Source organism: Adiantum capillus-veneris, chromosome 1 (assembly GCF_014529385.1).
Source record: "Adiantum capillus-veneris isolate H3 chromosome 1, ASM1452938v2, whole genome shotgun sequence".
Taxonomy (NCBI): Eukaryota; Viridiplantae; Streptophyta; class Polypodiopsida; order Polypodiales; family Pteridaceae; genus Adiantum; species Adiantum capillus-veneris.
In genome coordinates, this window is record NC_140931.1 from 36,013,401 (window position 1) to 36,040,921 (window position 27,521).

The following is a 27,521-nucleotide window of genomic DNA, read 5'->3' on the forward strand; positions in this document are numbered from 1 at the left end:
GCTGATCTGCAAACCAAAAACGCTAGGGCTGAAAACTGATCTGCTATCGTTGGATGTCCTGCAAATGCAAAACAGTAGGCTGATCTGTGGTTCTGTTGTCGCCGGGAATATGCAAATGCAAAAATGCTGGCTGATCTGGGGTCTTGATGCAAAACGCTAGCCTCTCTGCTGTGTAGCAAAAAACGCTAGGCCTTGCTGGGGGTTCCTGCTGAGAAGGTGCCTGTTGAGCGGTGCTCCTGCTGCCTCTTCTGCCAGAAAGTGCTAACTCTGGTTTGCTTATATATTAACTAAGCAAAATTGCCCTACCTACTTTCCAACAGAAGTCACTTACAAATAATAAGTGAAAAATGTCAAAAATAGGGAAAATAGGCTAAATGCACTGGAAAATTCCCCTGAAGGATTCTGATAGGAATGCTTATGATCATGTTGTGTGCAACCAGAGGATATGCATCTACACTAAGTGTCTGGACATGCACGGTCTGCGAACAGACTCACAAAAGTGCCAGAACACTTGCTAATCTAGACCAATTGGACTGACTGAACCCTTGTCATGTTGTAGCTTGTCCACGGACACATAGGGTTGGATGTGTCACGTGACATTATGGGGACCCCGTCCGATGGATCCCAAGTGACACAAAGAATTAAAATAAAGCAGGACCCGCACACACACAAAAATTGATGACGTGGCAGATCTTCGAAAATTGCGTTGGCATGATGACGTGGCATGCTGTTCGGAATTCCGCGTTTTGCGCTGACGGATGACGTGGCAGGCTGTACGGATTTTGTAAATTACGCTGGCAGCTTTTGACATTGCTTTTTGGACCAGAAGCTTTTGAGTTTTGAAGGCTTTTCACTATAACTACTTTTCAAGCCAAGGGCCTTTAAATATGAGATTAGGGCTCATTCTCTGGCATGCTTCCTGGAGAAGGTGTAAGAGTTTGGAGTACTGGCTTGTACTGAGTTGATGCAATATAAAGAAATATCGAAAGGGGCGCCAAGGTTTGGGGCCAATACTCTCTGGGTGGAATTCCACTCCGTGTCGCGTGTCGTCTCTCTCTCTCTCTCTCTCTCTCTCTCTCTCAGTTCAATTGTCATTGAAGTGCTAAAAGTCTGTTCAGTCTTTTCTTTTCTATTGGCACGTGGTGCCCGCCTTGTGACAGTGGTATCAGAGCTTCAGGCGTGTGCTTTTGTGAAAGCATACCGGTCCTATAAAAGAGAAGACAAATTTTTATTTGAGGTATCTTCGCCCTCCAACCCGAACTTATTAGCCACTCCCACTCTTACTTCATCGCGCATTGCGCGCTCCCGTCTTCACCGCTCATGTCTTACAGGGCATAAGCCATTAAGATCACTTGCAAAAGAAGGATCCTAGATTTGTTTCGAGTCACTGTTTTTCTCAGAGGCAGTGCCATGCAAACGTTTATAGCTACCAAGCAGCATACTCCAAGTACTTGACAAGCTTTCAAGAAAAATTTTGCCCGAAGTTATAGGGTTTCTGACATCTTCCTTTGGAGTGAAACTTCTAGCAGAGTGGGGTATCTTGAAATGCTTGCCATGGAAACCCTAGCAGATTATAACATGAAATTTCTCGACATCTCTCAGTAGATGTCTCTTCACGAGCAGATGACCTTGGAGGTCCAGTGCGATTGCTATTTTGGGACTACCATCGCCGCCAAAGAATAGACTCTTTGTCCAAGAGCTGATGGACCATGCTGTGCTCGGCTACGACCTCATGGAAAAAACCTAACCCTAATTTTTTGGTGCAGGTTTCAAGATGGAAAGTCAGTCGACTTTTCGAGCTCGATTGATGTCGAGATTGCTTTTTAAGTTTGAGTTCTGTTTGATCTTGTTTGGTGATCCTGTTTGGAATTTGTTTGAAATGGATGGTATCTGTTTTGAACTTGTTTTGGTGCCGGTTTGAATTGTTTGACTTTGGTTTGATACTCGTTTCAATGATTGGTGATTTTACTCCCGGGTGGAGAAGTGAGAAATACTGTTTTGGTATTGTTTGAACCTCGGAACGACGCAGGCCGATGCTTAGGGAGCGTTTCGTTGTATGTTTGAAAACCTCGGAACGACGCAGGCCGATGCCTGGGGAGCGTTCCGTTGTATGCTAGAAAACCTCCGAACGACGCAGGCCGATGCCTGGGGAGCGTTTGGTTGTATGCTTGAACTCCAAGCGACGCAGACTGCGGTCTAGGGAGGGTTTGGTTGTACAGTTTTCTGAGCTCATGGCTCGGACCTTTTTAGGTTATTTGCGGGGGGAGTGACGAGGTAGTCGTTGAGTAGCTTCATACTGCAGACCGTTTGTCTCAAGGGAGTGCTCAACGACGCTGTTTGTTGTGTCTTGTAACATGCATATGTAAGCATTTGTGTTGCATTGTGATGTGCCAATTACTGAATATTCCTAATTGGATGAGACTGCCTAGGTATGTAATTTTAGTGCATCGAGACACCCGTGGAAGATCAGTACGGTCTGGGTGTGATGGCTAATTTTACTACGTCGGAATATCAAGAGTTCCGATCTGGACGAAAGGAGAAGCTAACTCCTTGATCAAAAGAGTAGAAAGGAGAAGCTAACTCCTTGATCAAAACAACCGAAAGGAGAAACTAACTCCTTGATCAAAAGAGTAGAAAGGAGAAGCTAACTCCTTAATAAAAAGAGCACATTGATTGTCCCTCGGGATGTCCCTCGGAATTTTTTTTGAGCTAACTTGAGTTGTTTTGCAGATATGCTGTAATCGTGGAAGATTACTCTCTTTCAAGAAGGGGAGATGTAACAAAAACTGCTTACGTGTCAAAGCCTAAAGAATGGAGCCTAGTTACAGATGCCGGCCGAGGGGCCTAAACCCTAAGAAGAACAAGTAACAGAAAAAGAAGTCCTACCAACTTATGGGGACCCCGTCTGATGGGGCCCCAAGTGACACAAAGAATTAAAATAAAGCAGGACCCGCACACACACAAAAACTGATGATGTGGCAGATTTTCAAAAATTGCGTTGGCATGATGACGTGGCATGCTGTACTGAATTCCGCGTTTTGCGTTGGCGGATGACGTGGCAGGCTGTACGGATTTTCGTAAATTATGTTGGCAGCTTTTGGCAATGCTTTTTGGACCAGAAGCTTTTGAGTTTTGAAGGCTTTTCACTATAACTGCTTTTCAAGCCAAGGGCCTTTAAATATGAGGTTAGGGCTCTTTCTCTGGCATGCTTCCTGGAGAAGGTGCAGAGTCTGGAGTACCGGCTTGTACTGAGTTGATGCAATATAAAGAAATACCGAAAGGGGTGCCAAGGTTTGGGGCCAATACTCTCTGGGGTGGAATTCTGCCACTCCGTGTCGCGTGTCGTCTCTCTCTCTCTCTCTCTCTCTCTCTCTCTCTCTCTCTCTCTCTCTCTCAGTTCAATTGTTATTGTAGTGCTAAAAGTCTGTTCAGTCTGTTCATTTCTAATGGCACGTGGTGCCCGCCTTGTGACAGGAAAAGTATTTGCCCTTGGTGGAATTTGCCTACAATAACATGATTCACTCTTCGACGGGAAAGGCGCCATTTGAGATTATTGAAGGTGCTCCGAAGGTTCCACCCTTCTTAAGCACGAAAGATAAGATTTTTGAAGCTGACCAGTACACGAGGGACTTGGACATTGCTTTTGCCAAGCTCCGGGAGGCTTTACAGAAATCTTAGGAAAGACACAAAAAGGTAGCAGATCGATTAAAGGAAGACGATGGGTGCTCTTACGTTTTGAGAAGGCACGCCTGAGAAAGAAAAAGGGAAAGGAGCGGTTTTTCCCAAAGCTTAGCATGAGATACTATGGACCTTTCCAGATAAAAGAAAAGATAAATGACGTCTCCTTTAGACTGAAGCTGCTCAATACTTGGAGAATTCACAATGCTTTTTATGCGAGTCTCTTGAAGCCTTTTATAGGCGATGTGTCTGATGATGGGGAGCCAGATGAGCAACCAGTAGTAGAGGAAAGCGAGGAGATACTCGTTCTAGAACAGATATTGGCACACAAGGATAGAAAGATTAAAGGTAAAGCGATTAGGCGGTTCTTGGTTATATTAAAGAACTATCCTGCATTGGATGCAAAGTGGATGGAGGAGGAGGACCTAACAGATACTCCTCAGATTTTGGAACTTTACCTTGAAGCATCAGTTTAGCATAGCCTACTCTGATAGAACCCCGATTTCAACATGGGTGAATCTAGTGCAATGGGCTTGCACAAGAGGGGAGTCACTCCGCTCCTTGTCAACAAATTACCTTGATTTTCGATATAGAGTCACTGATGTCCCTTTGGGTTTCAGGGATACTGCTAGGTTGAAAGTATTCTGCTGTATGACTTTATGAACTGGAACTCCCGAAAATGAAAATGATACTGATTGATTTGTACTTCACTTGTTTGAGTGCAGCGCAATTTGCGAAAATCCGTACAGGCTGCCACGTCAGCACATGTCAATGCAAATTCAGGAAATCTGTACTGTTTGTCCACATTAGCACTCAGTGCAAATGTCACATACTGGTGATGTGGCAACCATAGAAGTTGTCCCAACTTATGGCTAGTGACGAGGGGACCTCGGGGACACAAGGAAATAAGAGAAATAAAGGAAAGACTGGCTGTCGTACGGATATCCGCAATTCACGTAGCTGCCGTAGCTGCCGTAGCTGCCGTATGGAACCTCCGCAAATTGCGGCGCAAAAAGCGCTAACCAGGCTGTAAGTATTTCTTCCAAGAGCGTTGGCTGCTTTTGGGCTCTCTGCTTTTGAGGGAGAAGCTTTTAAATTAATGCTTTTGGGGCTCTGCTTTTTGGGCATCCCTTGTAACAATAATTAGGTCCACGGGCTCTCACTTCTCAGCATCTGGACGTAGAGTCTGAGAGTGAGACCTATGGGCCCTCTTTGTACTTTGGACACAGATCAATATAAGAAGAAATGTCGAAAGAGGCGCCAGTCTTTGGAGCCAATACCTGTGGGCACGGAACTACGCCGGGCCGTGTCATCTTTGTGAACTGTTTTGAAGCGAATCTTTGTTGTGTCGCGGTAGAATCTTGACTTGGGGTGTCCAAGTTTGTTACAGTGGTATCAGAGCGCGATCGATTTCTCTTCTACCAGGAAATCCGATCCTTTTCTCACAACACTTATGGATTTCAACAAGAAACAGTCGACGTATTCTGTATTTGCGAATGCGGGAGGAGATCACGAAGAAGATTCTCATAATCAAACGGAGGAAGAGTACGACCAACCTCGGCCTACTCAGTTCGAGATAGAAGAGATGGAACGTCGACAACTAGTTAACAAGTTAACAAAGCAAATGATTAAAATTGCGAAGGATCCGAAATTTGCAAAATTTTGTCTCAGCAATCCATTGCAGAAGTGCATACCCAATGGCAGAAAGCCACAGAACCACCCATCAAACTGGCAATCAAGAAACCTCCTTCTACGAGGATGTTTATAGAGCAAGAATTACAAGAGGTGGTTCAGACACAGATCAGTTGGCTTTTGGACGCAAATAACAAATCCAAAAACACGAGAAAAAGCACAAGAAAGAAGCTGACTTCCCGGGTTATTTAAGTCATCAATCTTCTTTTGCATCGACAAGGAAGCAAAAGAAGCGTGTACGATTTGAAGGACTACCCAGTTCTTCTTCTTCTTCTTCTTCTGATAGCTCTTCTAGCTCTTCTGACTCGAGCAAAGAAGACAGAAAAGGCAAAAAGCGAAGCAAAAAACAAAGCTTGAGAAAGGGCAAGAAAAAGGGAAAGAAGCCTAGATTTCGCCCAGTTTCTGACAGTTCTACAGAGGAGTCATCCTCAGATAGTTCGGAATCCCATGATCACATGTATTATGCAAAGAAGAAGCATTTTTACAAAGCCAACCAATATGACTTCCTCGAAGATAAAAGCAAGAAAGTAAAAGAATTCAAAAAAGGTGGACAATGATTAAGTTTGACTCTTTTTTGGATTCAGAGATGCTCTGAAGGCTTTGGCCTTCATTCAACAGTTTGATATAGCTTTCTTTGGAGGGCATTACTCAGAGCACTCCAAGATTAGAAGGGCTACAACTTTCTTCAAGGGAAATGCTCGAACATGGTGGTCCACTCTTCTTATGAGGAAGGAAGCTCCAGTTAAACGGTTGAAATTCAAAAGGCTTTTTATTTCTTCTTGGTTGACTCGGGAGTACGAATGAGATGTACGAACTGCTTGGAATCATCTTCAGATGACCAAGGGAGATTCTCTGGATGCTTATTGTGAGAGATTTTGGAACTCTTTCTACCAGCCTCTTCATTTAAGAAGGTCTCGTTTAAAGAACAGATTGAGCGATTTTGTTGTTGACTTTCTGTCACCAGCGTGTGACTACTATCTATCCTTTTTGTTGATTTCTTTCTTATTATTTATTTACTTTCACTTTTTGGAAACACCCCTCGGGAAATCTAACCGCCCTGCATTGCATAGCTAGTGTGGAATTGTCCAGAGGGAGTCCAGGCCTGAGGGCAAGAGAGCACTAAGGTTGGGCAAAGACTATGGTTAGCCAAAGTGGGGTCATTGACTAGCCAAAGTGGAATCCTTTGCTACATAGGCTACATTTCAGTTTTTGATGTGGTTGGAGTGTACAAAGAGGGTCGGATGACCTAGAAAGATACAATGGCAGCATCTCCTAAAATTTAGGGAACTGCTATTTTGGGACCTGAAAATGTGTTTGCGTCATTACCTCCGGAATGACAAGGAGAACATTTTCTTACTCTGCCGTGAAGTCAACTGGGCAACCGGTTGGGAGATTTTTAGGCGGCAACCCCGAAACGGGAAAATGCTTGTAAATGTGCCAAGTGGCACCTTCTGGTGCACTTTCCTCATGCAACAAGAAGTGGCGCTGAATTTGAAGCTGGGAGAGGCTCATTTTCAGATTTTGTCACAGGATAAGAGCTATGGAGTGCTTGCTTTCCCTCCTATGTACAGTGCGGTGCCAGGAGTGATGCGCTGCACGCTACGCACTGCCCTCTCTCTCCCCTGTGGCAGTATGTTATGCCCCTCTAGTGGGCTTTTCAATTGACCAACGTACAGTTGTGTGGGTTCATGCGCGATTGCCGAGGCAAGAGCCTCTTGCACAGGTACTGGATTAGCTAGCGGCTAATCCCCCGCAGGTACAGGTGAATTTGGAGAGGTTTCACGCCAGAAATCTCGTCCGATTCAAAGGGCAAGTAGCCCTACAGGTGTAGGAACTCGAGGACTTGGTACGGATGCGACCGGCACGCGAAACGGAGCCCGAAACAGTAAATTACAGCCTGCTGTGTATTTTTGCAGGTTTAGGGTTTTGGCCCTAAACGGTCCCTAATACCCCCAGGAGGTTCGGGGACGCGAGGGGACCGCTGTGCAAGTGATCTGGCGCATTTTCGGGGCTGAAAACAGAGAATTCAGCATGCTGCAGATTCTTGCCAGGTTTTGCAAAGTGCTCGTATGCGTCGGGAAAGTCATTCAATGCGTGGGAATACTCACTGTGAAGGATCCTAGTATAGTTATGCTGCCGAAATCGGGCTAGAACAGTTGAAATTCAGCCGAGCTTGTGTGGGGCAGCTTGTAGGGAACCACAACGTTTATTCCCTCTGTTAAACAATAAAGAAATACCGAAAGAGGCGCCTAAGTTAGGGGCCAATCTGGTGTCGGTCTTCTCATACAGGTGCATTCTAGCAGCCTGTATCCCTTTCCCCCGTGTTGTGTCTTGAAAGTACAGGTAGAATAGACGACTAATAATGGGTGAAAGCTAAATCAAGGTTTGAAGTAAAGTCTACCACCCTTTTGGATTGAACAGGCCGGTTTCACTTTCTATAGAGATCCGAGACTATTGGCTGGAACAAAGGTCTAATTCTATTCAAGAATTGATGGGTCATGGGAAACGGGGTTTTGCGATACATTCGGGAAATTTGACTTACCCCATTGATGAGATCTTGACTCAGAGAACCCAACAGACTTCTAACAATGAAAGTAGAAAGAGAAAGAGTTCCCAAGAAAAGAAAGACAAGGATACACGACACTGGCTCACTCTTCGAGAGAGGGCCAATTACATCAAAGAAGGGAAGTGTTTTGGATGCGAGGAACATGGGCATGTGTTTGCGAAGTGCCCTAACAAGGCAAAGAAAGAACAACATGAAGACAAGCCATAGAGTTCGAGAGCAGCTGAGGAACGTGGCAGAAAAGGCAAGATGAAAGTAGGACTGGTTCCAGATTGCATGGGTACTGACCCAAGCACGATCAATGAAAGTACCGAACTTTGTCAAGCTTGGGGCAAATCCAAGAAATCCGTACTGCTGCTTGTCCGTAAAGTTTTTTGCCACGTCGTCAACTCTGTCCACGGGTGGTCATGCCAGGTCGTAAGCTCTGTCCGCGGGTGGTCATGCCACGTGACTATTTTGTGACACTGAAATGCGAGCCATGGACAAATTCCCCGGGGGGGGGGGGGGGGGGGGGGGGGGGGGGAGTTTGAGAGAGCAGAGTACAAATGTCAACTGCAGGTTGACACGTGTGGGAAAAAATTAATGAAGTACTCCTAGAATCTAAAATATGTGAATTATTTGAAGACTTACCTGATGGATGAGATTCACATGAGATGGTGAGAGGCCATTGATTCTCCTTTGAAGAAAGTTAAGAGGACAGATGAGTGCAGAAAAGCAGAAACTGTACTCGTAGAAAGAGCTGGATAGAGCTTGACAAGAAGATGAACCAGATAAAGAAAACCTTGAAGCACTCTCAGAAGAAGAGGATCGGAAATCCCAAGAGGAAATCGGCGGATTTCCTAGGTTATTCGGACCAAAAGTCGACTTTCGAGGTGGCAAGTAGATCTAAGAAGCATGTTCATTTCAAGGATGACCTAGATTTTTCTTCGTCTTCAAAGAGTTCCAACAATTTGTCGTCCTCTTGTTTTAGTGAGGATGAGAAAAGGTGGAAGAAGTGGAGAAAAAGCAAGAAAAGCAGATTTTTGAACAAGTCTAGAAGGCATGGGAGGCCATCTAGTAGGTCAGAGGAGGAGAGCTCGTCCTCTTTTGACAGTGAGCAGATGAGCAAGAAAACCAGGAGTGCAAGGAAGGGGGTCCGGCCGTCAAGTTTGAGATGTTTTCAGGCTGCCTGAACACCCATCGAGCCCTTGAGTTTATACAGGAGTTCGACGGTGCTTTCTCTAGAGGTTGATTCATGGAACACGCCAAGGTGCGAAGCGCGGCATCTTAATTGAAAGGAACTGCACATACACAACGGTCTACTCTGTTGTTACGCAGAGAAGTTACTGTGACGTGGGTAAAATTTAAGAAAATTTTCACGTCAACTTGGATATCAGATGAATATGAAATAGATGTCATCACGGCTTGGCATCATTTGAGAATGACTAAGAAAGATACATTGGATCCCAGAGGTTTTGGGATACTTATTTGCCAATCTTTGTTTTGGAAGATAAAGTTACTTTGAGGGACTAAATTGAGTGGTTTACCAGAAGAGACTTTAGAGTATTGTGTAGAATAGAAGTCTGACTCTATGCAGAGACTTATGGGACATCTTAAGCAAGGATTTGGGATGCATTGTGGCTCATTGACTTATCCTATGGACAAGATAGTATCCACCGCAATAGGGCAAGAGTCTTCTAGTGAAGGGAATGAATTGGGGGAAGCGGAAAACAGCTCATCACAGGATTTCAACGCCGTAAGCGAATCAGACTGTAGTGCATCCTAGGGTTCCGACGAACTAAGGGAACCAAATGCAAGTTCATCAGAGGATTCCGGAGAAGAACAGGGATCAAATGATAGTGCGTCTCAGGGTTTTGTAGTTCCTACACGCGAGGATCTAGTATGCAAACTGAAAAGAGCTCTGTATGGTTTGAGACAATCATCACGGCAGTGGTATAAGAAGTTTGACACTTTTATGTTGTCTCAAGGCTTTAAACGCAGCCATGCAGATCATTGTTTGTATATGAAAAGAGATGAAGATGGTAGTCCCATCATACTTGTTCTCTATGTTGATGACATGCTGCTTGCCGGGAGACATAAAACTAGTCTCGATGCTTTGAAGGGTAAGCTAAATTCAGCTTTTGCTATGAAGGATTTGGGTGATGCAGAACATATTTTGGGCATGCGTATTAAAAGAGATAGAAAGCTGAAATTGCTGTTTTTATGTACATTGCAAAAGTACTTGACAGATTTAATATGGCTACCTTTACCTCCCTACACTAAGCTTAGCAAAGCAGATTCCCCAAAGCATGAGGTGGCATTGAAAGCAATGAAGGGAATCCCTTATGCATCAACTTGTGGTTCTCTTATGTATGCTATGGTTGCCACTCGTCCCGACATTGCTTATGCAGTGGGAGTTGTTAGTGGATACATGTCGAATCCTGGCAAAGCGCATTGGGAAGCTGTCAAATGCATTCTGAGATATTTGCAAGGTACACAATCAAAGTGTATTTGTTATGGCAAAAGTGACTTAAAGTTGCAAGGCTATTGTGATGCAGACATGGCTGCTGACATGGATACCAGGAAATCTACCATTGGATATGTATTTGCTATTGCTGGTGGTGCAGTCTCATGGTGTTCTTGGTTGCAGAAAATTGTGGCACTGAGTACTACTGAGGTTGAATACATTTCAGCCACTGAGGCTTCAAAGGAGGCCATTTGGTTGGGTAGACTTGCAAAAGAACTTGGCATGCCTGCTCATACTCTTTTTTCCCAATGGTGCGAGCTCTCTGTCTCTCTTTGCTTTCGATCTGTAGCGCTTCCGCTCTCCTGCACTCACGCTTGGCTACACCCGGCCCAGACCTGCACTCCACCTCGCGCATCTCCCGGTAGCGTGTCCTTCGCGCTTTCAAACATGTGCTCTTTCATGTGTGTATTGTTAGAGACATGTAGAGAAAGATGAAATGTCTGCAGCATTTTGTTTGATGAATGCTTTGAACTTAGTGCATCTATACATCTGTTAGAGATCAGCGAGCTTTGGATGTGATGGCTAACTGCACATAATGAAATTCTAGTCCATCAAGAGTTTCGGAAGGATTAGATGCCTGCACAGTGATCTGGGTGCATCAAGAGGTTTGGATGGAATGGGATGGCTAGATTGAATGATTGGAAATACGGTACTTAGTGTGAATTGCATGCTATGTGGATGTACTGTCTTGTGAGGATAGTCATGGGCATGGTTTGCTTGATTAACATGTGAAATGAAAGGATTTAAATCTGATAGTAACAAGATTTAGTATATGAAGACATCCGGGGAAAGATCGATGCGGTCTGGATGTGGTTTCTAAATTGTTACAATGATCAAGATTTGTATCTGAGACCCTCGACAAAAATGTGATTGATTAGTGGCTGATGTCTTTGTAGAAGTTGTGGATTGGTGGAGTCTGGTGCATGAGTACATAGAGTCAGTGTCTATTGAAGGAAGATTCTCTCCTTTGGCTGTTTTTGCAAGTGTAATCGAAGGTGATTACAATTTTTTCAAGAGGTACGAATGTGACAAAGCGATGACGTGGCATGCCTAACTCGAAGAGAGATGGCCGAGTGGACAAGAGAAACGGAATCCAAAGAACTAAGGAAGTTCTGAACCGAGGAAGCACCGACCGAGGGGTTTAAAACCCTAACAAAGTCAAAAGCTTCAAATCTGGACAAGTTTTCCTACAACGCGTTGACAGTGCCACTTGGTAGCTTGTACGGATTTCCGCGTTTTGCGTTGCTTAGTTTTTCATGGGCTTTTGAGTAAAGTGCTTTTCGTTAGTGTGCTTTTGAACCTGATGCTTTTGGGGCTCTGCTTTCGGGCATGCCTTGTAATGTTTATAAGGACCCTTGGAGCCTCACTCTGCAAAGCATCTGGACGTAGAGTCTGATAGCAGATCTTCGGTAGTTGCACTGTTGCGTGTATAATAATAAAGAAATACCAAAAGGGCTCTAGTCTTTGGGGCCAGTGCATCTGGGTGCGGAACTCCGCCGTGCCGTGTCGACTCTCTCTCTCTCATCAAGTTCAATGAATTTGCAGTTTCTGTTCGTGTGTTCCAAGTTTGTAACAGGGTGATTGGGTGTTTTTAAGGATCATGAAGCAGCATCTTAAGCAAGTTGGTAAGAGGTGTCCTAAATTCTCATTTCGTATGTATGGTCCGTTTCCGATCGACCAAAAGGTAAATGATGTTTCCATGCAGTTACATGTTCCACATTTTTGGACATGTTTTCCATGTTTCTTGGCTTAAATTATTTCAGGGTGAACCTCCAAGGAGCATCCCATACGAGGAGCAACTAGAGATAATTGATGAAGTCGAAGTTATGGAGCCAGAAATGTTCCTTTTGCATCCATTCAAGCACGGAACAAAGGGAAGTAAGCAAGGCAGTACTTCCTGAAGTTCAAGAATCAGAAACCCATGAAGCTGCTTGGGTGGATGAGGAATTAACTATCCAAATTTGCTAGCCTCATACAAGGAGGCCATGCAGATTGGTGCCCGTACCTCACCTTAAGCAAGAGGGGATGTCACGTGTGTGCCACATGGACATGCTTCATTGACTTCCAGAGCCAGTTTTCCCCTTGTTCCTAGATAGGAGTGTCTAGAATCCTAGGAGGATTAGTATTGGCAATTTTGTGAGCTTGTTCACAGGACCTACATGTCTGGACGAGTCCATTAGATTAGGTTTTCCAGTTTTGGAACCCTCTTGCATAAATGGTTTGTACACGCGTTTTGACAGATGTTATTACACTACGGTGGGCATCTGGCATGACATGCATATAGTTCTAGGTTAGAGGAATCCAACGAGCCATTCCCCACATCTAGCGAGTTCCCGGGTAGCAGATGTGTGACAGTTTCACCCAGAAACTGACCCCCTGGCCAAACTTATCAATAAATCATTAAATAATGATTTATTTTGTTGGGTGTGGTGGACAGTTTGCCCTACCTAAGCCTAAGGAGATTTATAACCCACAATTCAGCCCTATAAAGGGAGCACTTAGCCTAGCACTTTCAGGCAGATTGGTCTAGCGCTGGAAGAAGAGAGCAGACAACCTGACATTTTTCAGCAGATCCCCTAGCGTTTTCAGCCAGCAGCTAGCCTCATCAGCGTTTTGGCAAGCCGTTGACAAATCAGCCGTAGCGCCACCCAAGCTGCTACCGTCTTTCAGATTTGCAGCCCAAGCGCTCGCAAATTTCAGCAGAACAGCCACCGTTTTCATTTTCAGCCCCCTCCGTCGTCGGAGTGTGCGAGATCTGCCAACGCTAGCCTCTCCTAGATGAGGTCCGGTACTTCGGCAACCCAATGAGCCTCCCCTTGGCCGTTCCCTCACCGGCATCGAGTGCTCCATTGCTGTCCATCATCGTTTTCAGCCCTTCATTCCTCTCACATCGAGAGTGCAAATCAGCCCGAGATCTACCCCTTGGTGGCCATCTGAAATGTCACATCGAGAAAGATACAAAGGTGTATCAAATGAGCCCCGGACGTGCCTCGTCTTGAGGAGTTAACGAGGCGACATTCTCCATTTGAGTTAGTAGAGTCTGAACTAAGGTATTGCATGTGTGTACATTCCATTTATGAAATCAAAAGCAAATACCAAATCGGCAATGGTGTGGGGGGCCCTTGAGAGAGGGTTGGTTGGGAGCCCATTGGGTGTCACAAAATGGTGACGTGGCATGACCACCTGCTATCGTGGATAGACAATACGGAGAGATGACGTGGCAGTTATAGGACGCTCAAAACTCGCGTTGACATGCCATGTGGACCAACAATACGGATTTTCGCTTTTCGCATTGACATGATGACGTGGCATACTGTACGGAATTCCGAAAATCACGTTGAGTGCTTTTTTTTCGGCAGTTAATGAGGACCACTTGTTTTTTTTTGTGCAGCTTGCTTTTGAGTTTATTTCTTTTTGGGCTTTGCTTTTGACATCCCTTGTAAGAATAAAAAGGGCCCAAGGGCCTCACTCTTCAAGGCATCTGGACGCAGAGTCTAAGAGCCGAGGACCAACGGGAATTGTATTTTGATCAAGCATTAATATAAAAGAAATACCGAAAGGGGTGCCAGTCTTTGGGGCCAATCTCTTTGGGCATAGAACTACGCCAGGCCGTGTCGACCAAATTGAACTGTGATTCTAAAGTTGTGAAGTATCTTAAGGGATTCTCTCGTGTGTCGTGCCCGATTCCCGACTTGGGGTGCCCAAGCTTGTGACATTGGTATCAGAGCATGAGGCGTGTGCTTTTCTCAAAGCATATCGGTCCTATCAAAGAGCAAACAGGGCACTTTTGGAAATTTCTTTTTTAAGAATCCGTGTCCCGATCTCAGACTTATTAGGCACTCCCACCCTTACTTCATCGCGCATCGAGTGCGCTCCCGTCTTCATTGCTCTGGCTTACATGTCATTAGCCATAAAGAATCCCAGATTACACATGGGTTCTCGTGGAGAATCTGACAGAGATAACACCTCTCAGTGGGAAGGCAAAGAAAACTTGAAATGTGGTGCGGGAATTGAAGAAAAGAATGAAGATTTGGGCAAATTTTTTCAACAGAGAAGTTTGCTAGAGCGAAGTACAAGCGTCAATTGTAGGTTGACATGCGTGTGAAAAGGTTGATCAAGTACCCCAAAAACCCGAGATTTGCGAAACACCTGAAGGATTACCTGATTGACGAGATTCACTCGAGATGGCGTGAGGCCATTGATTCTCCTCTCAAGACGGGATGAAAGCTGAAAGGACTGACGAGTGCAGAAAAGCGAAAGCTTTACTTGCAGAAGAGCCGGGATAGAATTGTTGACCAGTAGATGAACTAGATACTGGAAAGAACACTGCAAGGGATATTGATGTACTGACAATTTGGTTGTTTGTGACAAAGAACGAGAAATAGGAGCGAGGAACTCGCGTCTGTATGGATTGGGAAGCATGGAGCTGGACATCCACTCTTTGCAACAAGGTGAGCCATCTTCTTGCTTGTTTTGCAGGTGAAATCGAGGATGAGATGGTGAGATCGGGAGCGACGGAAGCTAAAGAATGGATCCGTCAATTCAAGATAAGAATGATGAATTTGAATGAATGGATGATAACGCATGTTGAATGATTCTAGTGCATCAAGATTCCCATATGAATGAGATGACTAGATACTGTGGTGAGCATATCAAGAGTTCTTGCGGGATGAAATGGCCACTCAAAGATCTAGGTGCATCAAGCCTTCTGGACGGATGAGATGACTAGTTGATGGAAACATTGTTTTTAGTATGAATTAAGTGTAGAACTTTGAAATAGGAATTTTTGAAGATGATTTTGATTTATGTATCAGATTAATGCTCTCTGGAAGAAGTTGCTAGATGTGTGCAAATAACGAGTGAAATCGATGATAATGGATGATGAATTCGGAGCAATGACAGCTCCAGAATTAACTCGATAAATATCATGAATTTTGAATAAAACTAATGAAAGAACCCACTATTTGTGAATAGATAACAGGATTAAGAATGAGATATGATGATTTTGGAGCAATGATAGCTTCTGAATGAACCTGAAGTCGAAGAGAACGGATACTGGAAAGAAAAGAGAAAGGTAAAGTGAATAGTGGTTCTTAGTTAAGAACCATTTGGCATTGAATGCGAAATGGATGGAGGAGGAGGACCTAGCAAATACTCCTCAGATTTGGAACTTTACCTTGACGCTTTTGGGTCTAGCATTGGCTATTCAAAGAGTTCCCGGAAGCCAGCGGGTTGAATCTGGTGCATGTGGGAGTGTAGAAGAGGGGAGTTACTTCGCTCCTTTGTCACAGATTACCTGGATGGAATAAAGTCACTAATAAAGTCATTGATTTCCCTTTGGACTTCAGGGATACTGATGTGCTAACAATATTCTGCTAGATGGCTTTATGAAAGAAGTACTTGGAAATGGGATTCTTGGAAATGATTACTCGCACACGACAGTGCTTGAGTGGAAGGATTGACGAAATGACTGCATCATTTCAGTCTTCAAAATCTCTATAGGCATGATCGTAAGAAGGATTAGTTAATTCAACATTAGTGAGGTCCCGAATGGATCTAGATGCGATTACTAAATACGTTGCTTGACAGTCACGGTCCGAGATTTGGAATGAAGTTTTTTGTGATTGATTTGATCTGTCATGTGATGTATGTGACGTGACTGTCATCTTTGGACAAGTGCTGGATTTGTGTCGTTTAGTGGTCGGTAGTTAAGAGTCAGTGTCTATGAATTGGTTTATGGCTTATGTCCGATTTTGCAGGCGTAACTGAGGGTGATTACAATTCTTTCAAGCGGGGGGTATGTCACAAAATGGTGACGTGGCATGACCACCTGCTACTATGGACAGACAATACGGGTAGATGATGTGGCAGCTGTAATCATTAGCCCAAAAAGCCTCTACGCTACCGCCATCCTCTCATTCCACATCTTCCTAAAATTCTCTCCAAGTAGACAATTCTCTCTCTATCTAGCATTGCTGATTTTTAGGGCAACAAACCGGCAAGTCAGAAAATTCAGCTCTTCTCCTGAAACTTCAAGCTCTTTCTCTCGCCATGAATGCAATCAAGAAGATGGACTATTGCTCTATCCCAAGAAGCACTTGAATTTTCTTAGTATTGGAATCTGTCTCTTTCTAGTGTTGTGATTCATATTTTGTTAAGTTCTTTTAGTATTGAACCACGAATAAGAACTCTTTTAGTCGCACAGGGTGCTTACACTCTCCACAAGTAGAGCTCAATTATTTGCACATTATGTTCGTGTATTGCTATTGATTTTTCGCTTCAAGTGTCCAAGCTTGTAACACTGGTATCAAAGCTCAAACGATTCTTTTTCTATGAAAGATTCGATCCTTTTCTGCGGCACACATGGGTTCTAGCAATGAATACGATAGAGACGACACCCCTCCGACTACTCGTCCATAGGGCGATGAAGAAAACCCTAACCCCAACCGAGGAACAAAAGAAACCAACGAGAGACTGTCAGGTGCAACGGAATTGAATTTGGTGAAGATCTAGGTTTTACACTTCCACGATCCTTTACTTCTTTTCCTTGCGTTAGTGATTCCTTTACTTTTCCTTGAAGAAAGGGAATGAGAGTGTGTTGTAGAGATGTGCTGAGGGAGAGGGAACGAGAGTGAATAGGATAATGACACCCAATGTCATAGGCTTGGGCACCCCAGGTCGAGAATCGTGCACGACACACGAGAGAATCACTTAAGATACTTCACAACTTTAGAATCGCAGTGCAATTTGGTCCACACGGCCCGACGTAGTTCCGTGCCCAAAGAAATTGGCCCCAAAGACTCGCGCCCTTGTCGGTATTTCTTTTATATTAATGCTTGATCAAAATACAACTCCCACAGGTCCTCGGCTCTCAAACTCTATGTCCAGATGCCTTGAAGAGTGAGGCCCTTGGGCCCTTTTTATTCTTACAAGGGATGCCAAAAGCAGAGCCCCAAAAGCCATAAGCTAAAAAAGCAAACTGCCCAAAAAAACCATTCAGCAAGTAGATGATGCTCCAATGGGGGTGGAAGAGATTGAATTTAAGGTGGAGTTGCTTTATGAACAAAAAGGATAAGCCACATGTTTAAAAGATTGATGCATGTATGACAAGTGTCCAAGCTTTTGAAAAGCTTTACAACAAGTGCCCTTTCAACGGTCAAAAAGAGTGGACTAGTGTCACAAGACAGGCACACGTGCCAATTGAAAAGAACAGACTGAACAGACTTTTAGCACTTCAATAATAACTGAACTGAAAGAGAGAGGCGACACGCGACACGGAGTGGCGGAATTCCACCCTAGAGATTGTTGGCCTCAAACCTTGGCGCCCCTTTTGGTATTTCTTTATATTACTTGAACTCTGTACAATGCCGGTACTTGCGCTCTGCACCTTCTTCCTGAAGCGTGCCAGAGACTGAGCCCTCTGCACTTATTTAAAGGCCCTCGGCCTCTGAAAAGCAGCTTACATGAAAAGTATTCAAACTCAAAAGCAACTTGTCCAAAAAGTTCTAGTGCCAAAATCTGCCAGCGCGTTTTGCGAAAATCCATACAACTGCCACGTGAGCAATGTCAGCACGTTTTGCGGAATCTACCACATCAACACTGTTAGCGAAAAATCCGGGCACTGTCAGCCAAAAATCTGGGCTGTCCATACAGCTACCACGTCATCAATTTCTGCGCAAGTCTTTTGTGTGTGTGTGTGAGGGTCCAGCTTTATTTTAATTCCTTTGTCACTTGGGCCCCATCGAACGGGGTCCCATAAGTTGGTAGGACTTCTTCTTCTGCTGTTGCTTATTCTTCTTAGGATGTAGGCCCTCGGCCGTGATCTACACATTGGCTCCGTTCTTCAGTGACTCGACACGTCAGCAGTCTGTGACAACTAGTGTCCCAACTTCGGGAAGCTTTGTAACAAGTGTCCTTCCACTTGTCCTTCTCGAATTCTCCTAGAATCTCCTAGAAAGCTTCTAGAATCTTTCTTCTTTGACAAACTGCTAACAAAAAGAAATATTAATATGGATATCAAATGAAAGCTCTTTTCGTGTAGCTTTAAAGCATAAATCCAAGATGCTTGTGAAAACATAGAAGCTTTTAAAACATTCAACCCACATATGCACAATGAGCAATCTTTCATGATCATGCCATTTTATTGGTTGTAACAGTTGTTTCTGGTGGATCGAACCTACAATCCAAGGCATTAATCCTTTCTGTGCGCTTGTATGACCCTGATATGCAAGCCACATGTGCCCCGTTTCGGCTAGCTAGGTGGGAGTGTGCATTATCTATGTTCTAACCCACTGCGTGGGTGTGACCACTCATCAGTGGCCCACTCAAATGTACTATTCAAGATAGCTTTCAAAGAGAAAAATAGTTTGCAAATGCAAAAATAAGCATTATTACAAAAAGGATACAGGATCTTTGTCTACAGAGTTGTGACACACACACACACACACACACACACACACACACACACACACACACACACACACACACACACACACACACACACACACACACACACACACACACAGAGCACGGAACGACGGAGTTCCATTCCTAGATGCACTGGCCCCAAAGACTTGCGTTCCTTCTAGTATTTCTTTATTGATTGCCGATCACAAAGGTACATGTCCTGAGGGTATAACTCTTTGAGACTCCGCGTCCAGATGATCTGGAGAGAGTGGCCCCCAGAGACTCTTATAAACTATACAAGGGATGCCCAAAAGCAAAGCCCCAAAAGCTTCTCTTTCAAAAGCAGTGATCCTCAAAAATTGTGACCCCAAAAGATTAGCGCAAATTTGCCTTGCCACGTCAACAAACTTCTGCGTTTTGCGGGTTGATAGCCACGACATAAACTTCGCTTTTTTCGGCCCAGCCTGCCAATGCAAATTTGTCCTTTGGGTCTGCTATGATTTTGGGCCACTCGCTTAAGCTCTTCAAGTTGTTGTGGGTTAGAGTTTTTAAACTACCCTATGGTCCTCTTGGCCAATCTTTTTAAGTTGGGCATGCCACGTCATGAACATGTGACATATATAGGATTTCCAAGAGGGGTCTAGCAGTTATTAGTTTTTCACGACTCCACATGAAAAATGTCAATCATTAATAAGGTCACTTATCATTAAGAGGTGCTTCACATGCTCTAACTACCTAGGCTCAATTCTAAAGACCGGAGTCCTAAAATGTGGACAGTTTTGATGCCCATTGCCCGCATGACACTTGCTAATGCCCTGTGCAATTAGAGGGTATGGAACCAACTAAACAAGAGTCCAGGATAAGCCCAGATTCACCCTTGAAGGAAAGTGCAAGGTTGATACAAGGTAGTCACCCACAAGACAATATAACCATCAGCTCCATCATGCAGTATTGACTAAATACCACGACATCCCCACTAATGTCGTCATTGCCCAATAGTGGGTGTAGATCTAGGTACTAACATATGCTCCCTACACAACACACACCACATGCACACACACATGAGCATACATTAACACAAAGTTTAGCGTAGTGAGTTTTTGTCATGACTCTGGAGATCAAGGGCAGACTCAGCCATAATGAAGCCTAGCACTAAAAGAAGCATTAAATCAAAAAAATTAGCACAAAAATGAGGTATATATGTAGGTCCTTTGAGAGGTTGACAAGGTTGCTAGAACACTTCCTAGGCTGTCCTAAACCCTAGAAGTAGGAGTTACAGCTTGTCCACACGCACATAGGGTTAGATTTGCATGTGACATGATAAGGATTCTAGGTACACATAGGATTTGCGCGGGGGTTTTTTTTTTTCGTGGATTTTTTGTGTTGGGTACTTTTAGAGGTTTTACCCGACCAAGAGTTGCTCACTATACCAGTGCAGCCCGTGTCCACTCTCTAGTCATCTTGTATCATTTCGCCTCTGGAGTTATTGATTTGCCAGCTTCATCTCTCTCTCTCTTTCTCTCTCTCTCTCTCTCTCTCTCTCTCTCTCTCTCTCTCTCTCTGCTCCCTGCGCGTGGCTCCCTCCTGCGCGCTGCCTCCCCTGCGCGCTGCTCACTGCGCGCTGCTCCCTGCTGCGCGCTGCCTCCTCTGCGCGCTGCCCCACCCCTGCACGCTACCCCTGTGTGCTGCTCCCTCCTGCGCGCTGCGCTGCTCCCTGCACGTCAAGTGAAAACACACACCCCATCCCCATCCCCTGCCCGCTGCCCCCTGCATACACACAAGCTGAGTGTTCTCTTCCCCTCTTCTTCACAATATGAAGAGACGATAGCTACGAAGCCAACCATGTCTTCCCCCATCATCAAGACGCCGACACCGACAAAGAAGACAACGTCCTTCATGCTCACGAATAAGAGGCTTGCACAATTGGAGAAGGACATGAAGGAATGGCGGATGGAGAGAGAAATATGGAAGGAGGAGAAAGCCAACTTCATCAAGCTATGGAACGAAGAGAAGGAGGACATGAGAGCGGAAATCCAAAATCTCAAAGAGGAGAAGGAGAGAAGGGAACGGGAGAACGAGAAGGAGAGGGAGAGATGGAGGAAAGAGCAAGAAGAGATGAAGGCACAAATCGATCTCCTTCATGCTTCCCTCACATCCCTCACCCCCGAGGAAGGAGAGATTAAAGGGGAGGCTAAGGAAGCCCTCAAGGAGGAGATCACCAAAGCCCTCACCGCAAGCATTGAGGACAAATTAGAGGCCACCAAAGAAGGATGGGTCGAAGTAGTCAAAAAGAACATCAAGAAGGTAGCAAGAGAGGAAGCCCAAAAAGATGAAGTACTCATCGTACACACAACCATCGAAGAGGAGAAGATGCGACAAGCTCGCCGTCTCAATGTGCGAGTGACCGGCATCAAAGAAGAAGAAGGGTCTACACCCGAAAGCGATGGGAAAGCTTTATGCAAGAAAGTGGGATACAAGGAAGAAGAGATCCCTTTCTCCAAAGTTTGGAGAGCCGGCAAAGATCCAAAGAAAAGAGCTCTCATCCTCCAATTCGCCTCCGAGGAGTCTCGAACTTCCTTCCTCCGAAAGAGGGTCATCCTGAGAGGGATCGACGGCCCACCGATTTATCTAGATGATGACCTCACAAAGATGCAACAAGATCACCGTCGCGCGTGCATGCCTCGAGTCCACCAAGCCCGCAAAGAAGGGAAGAAGGCAGTATATCGGGATGGTAGGGTTATCATTGATGGCAAGACCATCGCATAGGGACTCGCGGCCTGTGGGACACACGAGGAGATTCATGTCACGGTTTGGAATTGCAATGGAGACTTATGGACACACCCAGAGAGACTTGAGGAGGTGATGAGAGGTCGAGACATCATTCTACTTACAGAGACACACGAGAGCTCGGAGAGAGGGTTACCACGGATACATGGATTTCAGTGGGAGTCTCTACATCGAGGATGTATGCGCCAGCACACCACTCGCGGCTCAGGAGGAGTGGCCATACTCTTTAGACAGGGGCTTCACAGCAGACTACAGATTGTTGCCCGGGACCCACAGGCCCGCTACATGTGGATTCGCCTCGAGCTCTCACGAGACAGGATCGTCTACATTGCCCTTTGCTATTTTGCTCCCACAGGCTCCAGATTCGCCCCTATTGAGCAGGAGTCACCGTACGCATGCCTCACGGAGGAGATTATGGAGTACTCCACACTGGGTGAAGTCTTCCTTATGGGAGACTTCAATGCTCGTACACGCAGTGAGCAGTGTGAGACATATGACCATGAGGACCCAGAGACACTACACACTCTAGATGAGGAGGCTACTAGGAGAGACACAGCAGACAGAGCTCCAGTCACAGCTTATGGACGACATCTACTTCGACTTGGCTCCCAGCACCGTCTCGTTATTTATAACGGGATGGTCCAGTGGCCCACCTCAGGGGGCCTGACTTGTATGCCACATGGAGTTGCAGAAGGAGGGGGGAGTACAGTCGACTATATTCTGGGACCCAGGGAGGCTACACACCTTATCATATCCTTCACCATTCCACCCATACCCATCGGAGCCGACCACACATACCTCTCTTTCTCTATCACCGGAGATACCATCACACACAGCTCCACAACACGCACTCCACACACCACCATCCATTTCACACATGAGTTAGCCTCTATTTACTCGGCCAAGGTCGAACATGGCCTATGTCTCCTCCACCCATCCACACCACTCTCAGTTCTCACATCACATATCTCTTCCGTTCTCCACACTTCAGCTATTAGCTCTTTTCCACACACCACTCACACAGGACGCACTCCCCCCTCGGGGCTATGCCTCAGAACCGCTGGTATGATGATGAGTGCAGAGAGCTATACCGACGCCTCCAGGCACGACGAGCCTTAGGAGAGATCACAGAGAGAGAGGCCAGACGGCATATGAAGACGCTGACACGCCAAAAGCGGCGAGCATTCGAAGAGGCACATGAGCTTGAGCTATACCGCCTATTCATGAGCATGGATAGCGCGACGGCATGGCGCACCCTACGCGAGCCACGTCCGACTACAGCTATTGAGGATCCACAGATATGGCATGATTATGCAGAGCGACTTTATGAAGTGCCAGGGCAGCCTCCTATTCCACAACCACACGAGCCTCGCCCCACGTGCTCCTCCTTCTTTACGGCAGAGATGGTAGAGAGGGCCATACGCCGCATGCAGCACAGACGATCAGCTGACCATACTGGATTACAGAGTGAGCACATCATTTATGCGGCCTCCACTATAGCCCCGTTGATTGCACATGTCTTCAACCGGGCTATAGGGGAGGGCTTCCCAGAGGAGTGGACACAGCACACCATAGTGCCTATCCACAAATCTGGCGACACCCTGGACCCAGGGAACTACAGGACTATCATGATTGGCCACACGATGGCCAAGCTATATGGAGCAGTACTTGAGGCACAGCTCAGTTGCTACGCAGAGATCGAGGGTTTACGAGCTCCAGGCCAAGCAGGTTTCAGACGAGCTTTCTCCACCATTGACCACATCTTCGTTCTGCGCTGCCTCATTGATGGGGCAAAGGCGCGGAAGAAGAGGCTTTACTGCTGCTTTGTGGACTTCCGCAAGGCCTTTGACACAGTCCCACGCGAGAGACTCTTCCAGCGCCTTCACAGCATTGGGGTACCAACAGAGATGATTTGGGCCATATATGCTCTATATGAGAGGGTGACGGGTCGGGTTCGTTGCCCAGGCGGTTTTTCAGAGACCATTGCTAGCACCATTGGTGTTAAGCAAGGATGCCCACTCTCCCCGACACTCTTTGGGCTATACATCAACGAGATCTCCGACTACATACTACGAGCAGGGGGAGAGGGGAGCGACTTGGCAGGTACTCCGGTCCACATCATGTTATATGCTGATGATATTGTGTTGATTTCAGAGTCACCCGAGGGCTTGCAACGCCATCTTGAGGCCTTGGACGAATTCAGCACACACAGGGGGTTGACTGTGAACCTTGGCAAAACCAAGGTTATGATCTTTCACACATCCAGTGCAGTGAGGAGCGCCGCCACCTTCACAGCAGCAGGAGGACAGGTTGATGTAGTCACCTCCTATGTCTACCTTGGCATCACATTCACCAGCCTACCAGGACCCTTCACTATGAGGCAGGCTGCTGTTGACAGGCTCACCCGAGGATATGCAGCTCTGGCCATGCTAGAGCGGAGGTGCCACCAGGCACACTTTCAGGAGCCCCGCACGAAGGGGTGGCTTTTCGACACCTTAGTCACCCCGGCCTTGATGTACTCGGCGGCAGTATGGGCACCAGGATTGACAGCTGACCAGTGGACACAACTTGAGAGACCACAGGTATATATGATCTCACGCTTGCTCCGCAGCAAGAAGACAGTGCCACACGACATTATTAGAGCCGAGCTCGCCACACCACCTATGGTTGTAGAGGCACTATTCGAGACAGTTTGCTTCATCCAGAGGATGAGAGAGCTACCTCCTGACAGACTTACCCGTAGAGCATTTGAGGCAGCTATACAGCTATCAGAGAGTGGACATGAGAGAGCATGGTACTCACAGGTCAGAGCATGGTTTGAGGGACACGGTCTTGACATGGAGAGCCTACCACCATTCCAGTACGACCCCCACTCACCATATGTTCACCTCTCTCGCAGTGAGAGGAACTTGGTATTGAGACAGGATCTGTGGCAGCTATACAGTAGGAGAGTCTGGGCGGCACCTAGCTTGGGGACGAGGATGTCAGATTACAGAGACCAGTTTCTCACCATATTGTCTGGGGGGTTCATACAGAGACCACGCTACATGGACACATATATGCCACATAGCTCACGGGTGGCGATTGGTCAGCTGAGAGTGGCTTCACACAGGTTAGAGATTGAGATCGGGAGACATACTGGTGTTCCGAGGGGGGAGCGAATCTGCAGAGCCTGCACAGAGGAGGTGGAGAGTGAGGAGCACTTTGTATGTAGATGCAGAGCATACACTGAGATCAGAGGCAGGTATGAGGCCCTATTTAGAGGACAGCCCACTCTCCGAGAGATCATGGAATCTCGAGATCAGAGACAGCTCGGACGTTTCTTACTAGAGATACAGAGCCATCGGGACACACTACTACAGCCACACACAGCTACACAGACAGAGGGGAGACAGTCGCAGCTCACAGACTTCTTTCAGAGGATTTCCGCCCCCCCCTCACCAGACACTCAGAGGGGAGTGACACTCCCACAGGCGGAGGTGAACCGAGCTAGACGACGACCACGAGTCACAGGCTACAGGGGCGCGAGCTCCCACCACCGACAGATCGAGGAGGTCCGAGCCCGGGAGCGCCGTGCCACTGAGGAGCGAGTGGCTCAGATGAGGGCTGACCCGACAGCTTTCATCCGGGTAGCCTTGGCACCAGACCCACCCATGTACCACATCTTACACCCCCCCATTAGTACAGGATGGAGCTAGATAGCTTGATGCATTCTCATGATTGTACTACCTTGAGCATATAGACATGCATATACCCCTAGAGATAGAGCTCCATCCCTCCTCAGATACTCCACTACCTACTTTCAGCTCAGTTTTGTATCAATTTTGTTTCATTTGTCTTTCCGATAGACGGATGACATACACACAATGTACATTTGATTTGTCTCATAGGCCGATTTCGGCCTGACATAGACGTTAAAAATCTTTCTTTCTTTCTTTCTTTCTTCTCTCTCTCTCTCTCTCTCTCTCTCTCTCTCTCTCTCACACACACACACACACACACACACACATTTTTCTTCTATTGCTCACTTTTAGAAAAACGGCACGTACTGTCGATCGATTCTTGGATTCTTTGCATTTGGCCCATGTTCCTCCACATTTTCTGGACATTACACTTCCACATACGCAAACTTTCTATGGCTAGCATAGCGCTGAATTTCTTCTTTCCATAGTGCTGAATTTCTTCTTTCTTGATACAAGAATTAGAGCGCACTCTCCCCCCTCTCCCCCCCTCCTTGGCTTTACACTATTTGGTGTAAAAGCCGCACAAATTCATGATTAGAAATATGATTCTTGGATTCTTTGCATTTAGCCCAGGTTCCTCCACATTTTCTGGACATTACACTTCCACATACGCAAACTTTCTATGGCTAGCATAGCGCTGAATCTTTCCATAGTGCTGAATTTCTTCTCTCTCCCCCCCCCCCCCCCCCCCCCCCCCCTCCCCCGCTTTACACTATTTGGTGTAAAAGCCGCACAAATTCGTGATCAGAAATATGATTCTTGGATTCTTTGCATTTAGCCCAGGTTCCTCCACATCTTCTGGACATTACGCTTCGAACTTTCTATGGCTTGCATAGTGTTGAATTTTGTGCCTTGCAAACTATTGAAATTCTCTCTTCTTGAAGTAGCCTCCCGTTTTTCATAATAGTCATCGTTTCTCGGTGCACATCCAACCAGCGTCTCTTTTCTGGGCAATTTTTATCAACATTTTTTCTCAGTGACATGCATCACATCATTGAACAAATTCTTTTGCATCGGGTGGTCCGGCTTGTGCAGAAATTGGTTGCCCAGCTGGATCTAGAACGTTTCTCCACAGAGAGTTTCTTAACAGTCAGATTTAGATCAGGTTTTCAAGGTGGTAGCTTGGGAGGATTATGAAAGTGATACTAGATTCAATAATGATGGAACAAGTAACTGCTACTTTTCCAAGACAACAAAGGTGTCAAATTGTATTTTTATATAAGAAGGATGGTTTCTATTGTGTTTCTTCCCATTAATGCTTGATTCTCCATGTCATAATTGCGTTTCAGCTGTTACTGTGTAAATGCTAATTTGGATCGTAATCATGACTCAAATAGGCGTATGAGGGGGAACACCAGGTCATTTTTTAAGACATTTGATTTTGTGCCTGTGCTGCCACCATCTTACTTCTCTTGTTCCATTAAAACTGGTGCAGTGGACATCATTTCTGCTATTGAGTTTGACAAGTCTGGTGAACATCTAGCAACAGGGGATAGAGGTGGCCGTCTTGTTTTGTTTGAGAGGGCAGATGGTAAAGATGTAAGTTTGTGCAAGCTGTCTTTTCGTTATTAGTCAGGGTTTAATAATTTGTACACTGTACAAGGTGGTTGTACCTACTGCATAAGCATAGCTTGTTTTGCAGTGTCGCACTCGCAAAGAATTAGAGAGGACAGATACCTCAGTATCAAAACATCCTGAGTACCGATATAAGACTGAATTCCAAAGTCACGAGCCTGAGGTGTAAACTTTGCTGCAAGTTCAAACCCTTTCATCCTGAATAAGTCCTCAATGTGTAATTTCTTGCTTTGAGATATGGACACAACTTGACTGGTGCTATGCATAAGGGCTTTGCAATTATCTTCCTTAGGCTATGTTTGTAGGAGGACACACTATTGCCGAATGTTCAAATTATTTTTTAGTGTTTATCGATTGTTATGTTTGTTTGCAGTTTGATTATTTGAAAAGTCTTGAAATTGAAGAGAAAATTAATAAGATAAGGTGGTGTGAAAGTGCCAATCGTGCTCTCTTCCTTCTGTCAACAAATGACAAGACAATAAAGCTATGGAAGGTATTTTGTTGCTTTTTAGTTTGCAGGTGGAGGGGATTTAGCTGTTTTGAACGTCGCATTTTGTATGTTTTGGTTTGT

General features: G+C 45.7%; 1 protein-coding gene across 5 annotated transcripts in view; it reads left to right on the forward strand.

Annotated features, from left to right (window-relative positions):
* Nucleotides 1–27,521, forward strand: part of LOC147464547 (serine/threonine protein phosphatase 2A 55 kDa regulatory subunit B beta isoform-like) — a 185,070-nt gene that overhangs the window by 25,671 nt on the left and 131,878 nt on the right. For 2 of the 5 annotated variants that reach the window (XM_086515490.1, XM_086515485.1), the window contains exons 2-4: nucleotides 26,811–26,914; nucleotides 27,006–27,113; nucleotides 27,324–27,443. In XM_086515490.1, coding sequence (XP_086371616.1) covers nucleotides 26,811–26,914; nucleotides 27,006–27,113; nucleotides 27,324–27,443 — 332 coding nt within the window. The remainder of the gene's footprint in view (nucleotides 1–26,810; nucleotides 26,915–27,005; nucleotides 27,114–27,323; nucleotides 27,444–27,521) is intronic. The other 3 variants (XM_086515494.1, XM_086515496.1, XM_086515500.1) reach the window with 2 other exon arrangements.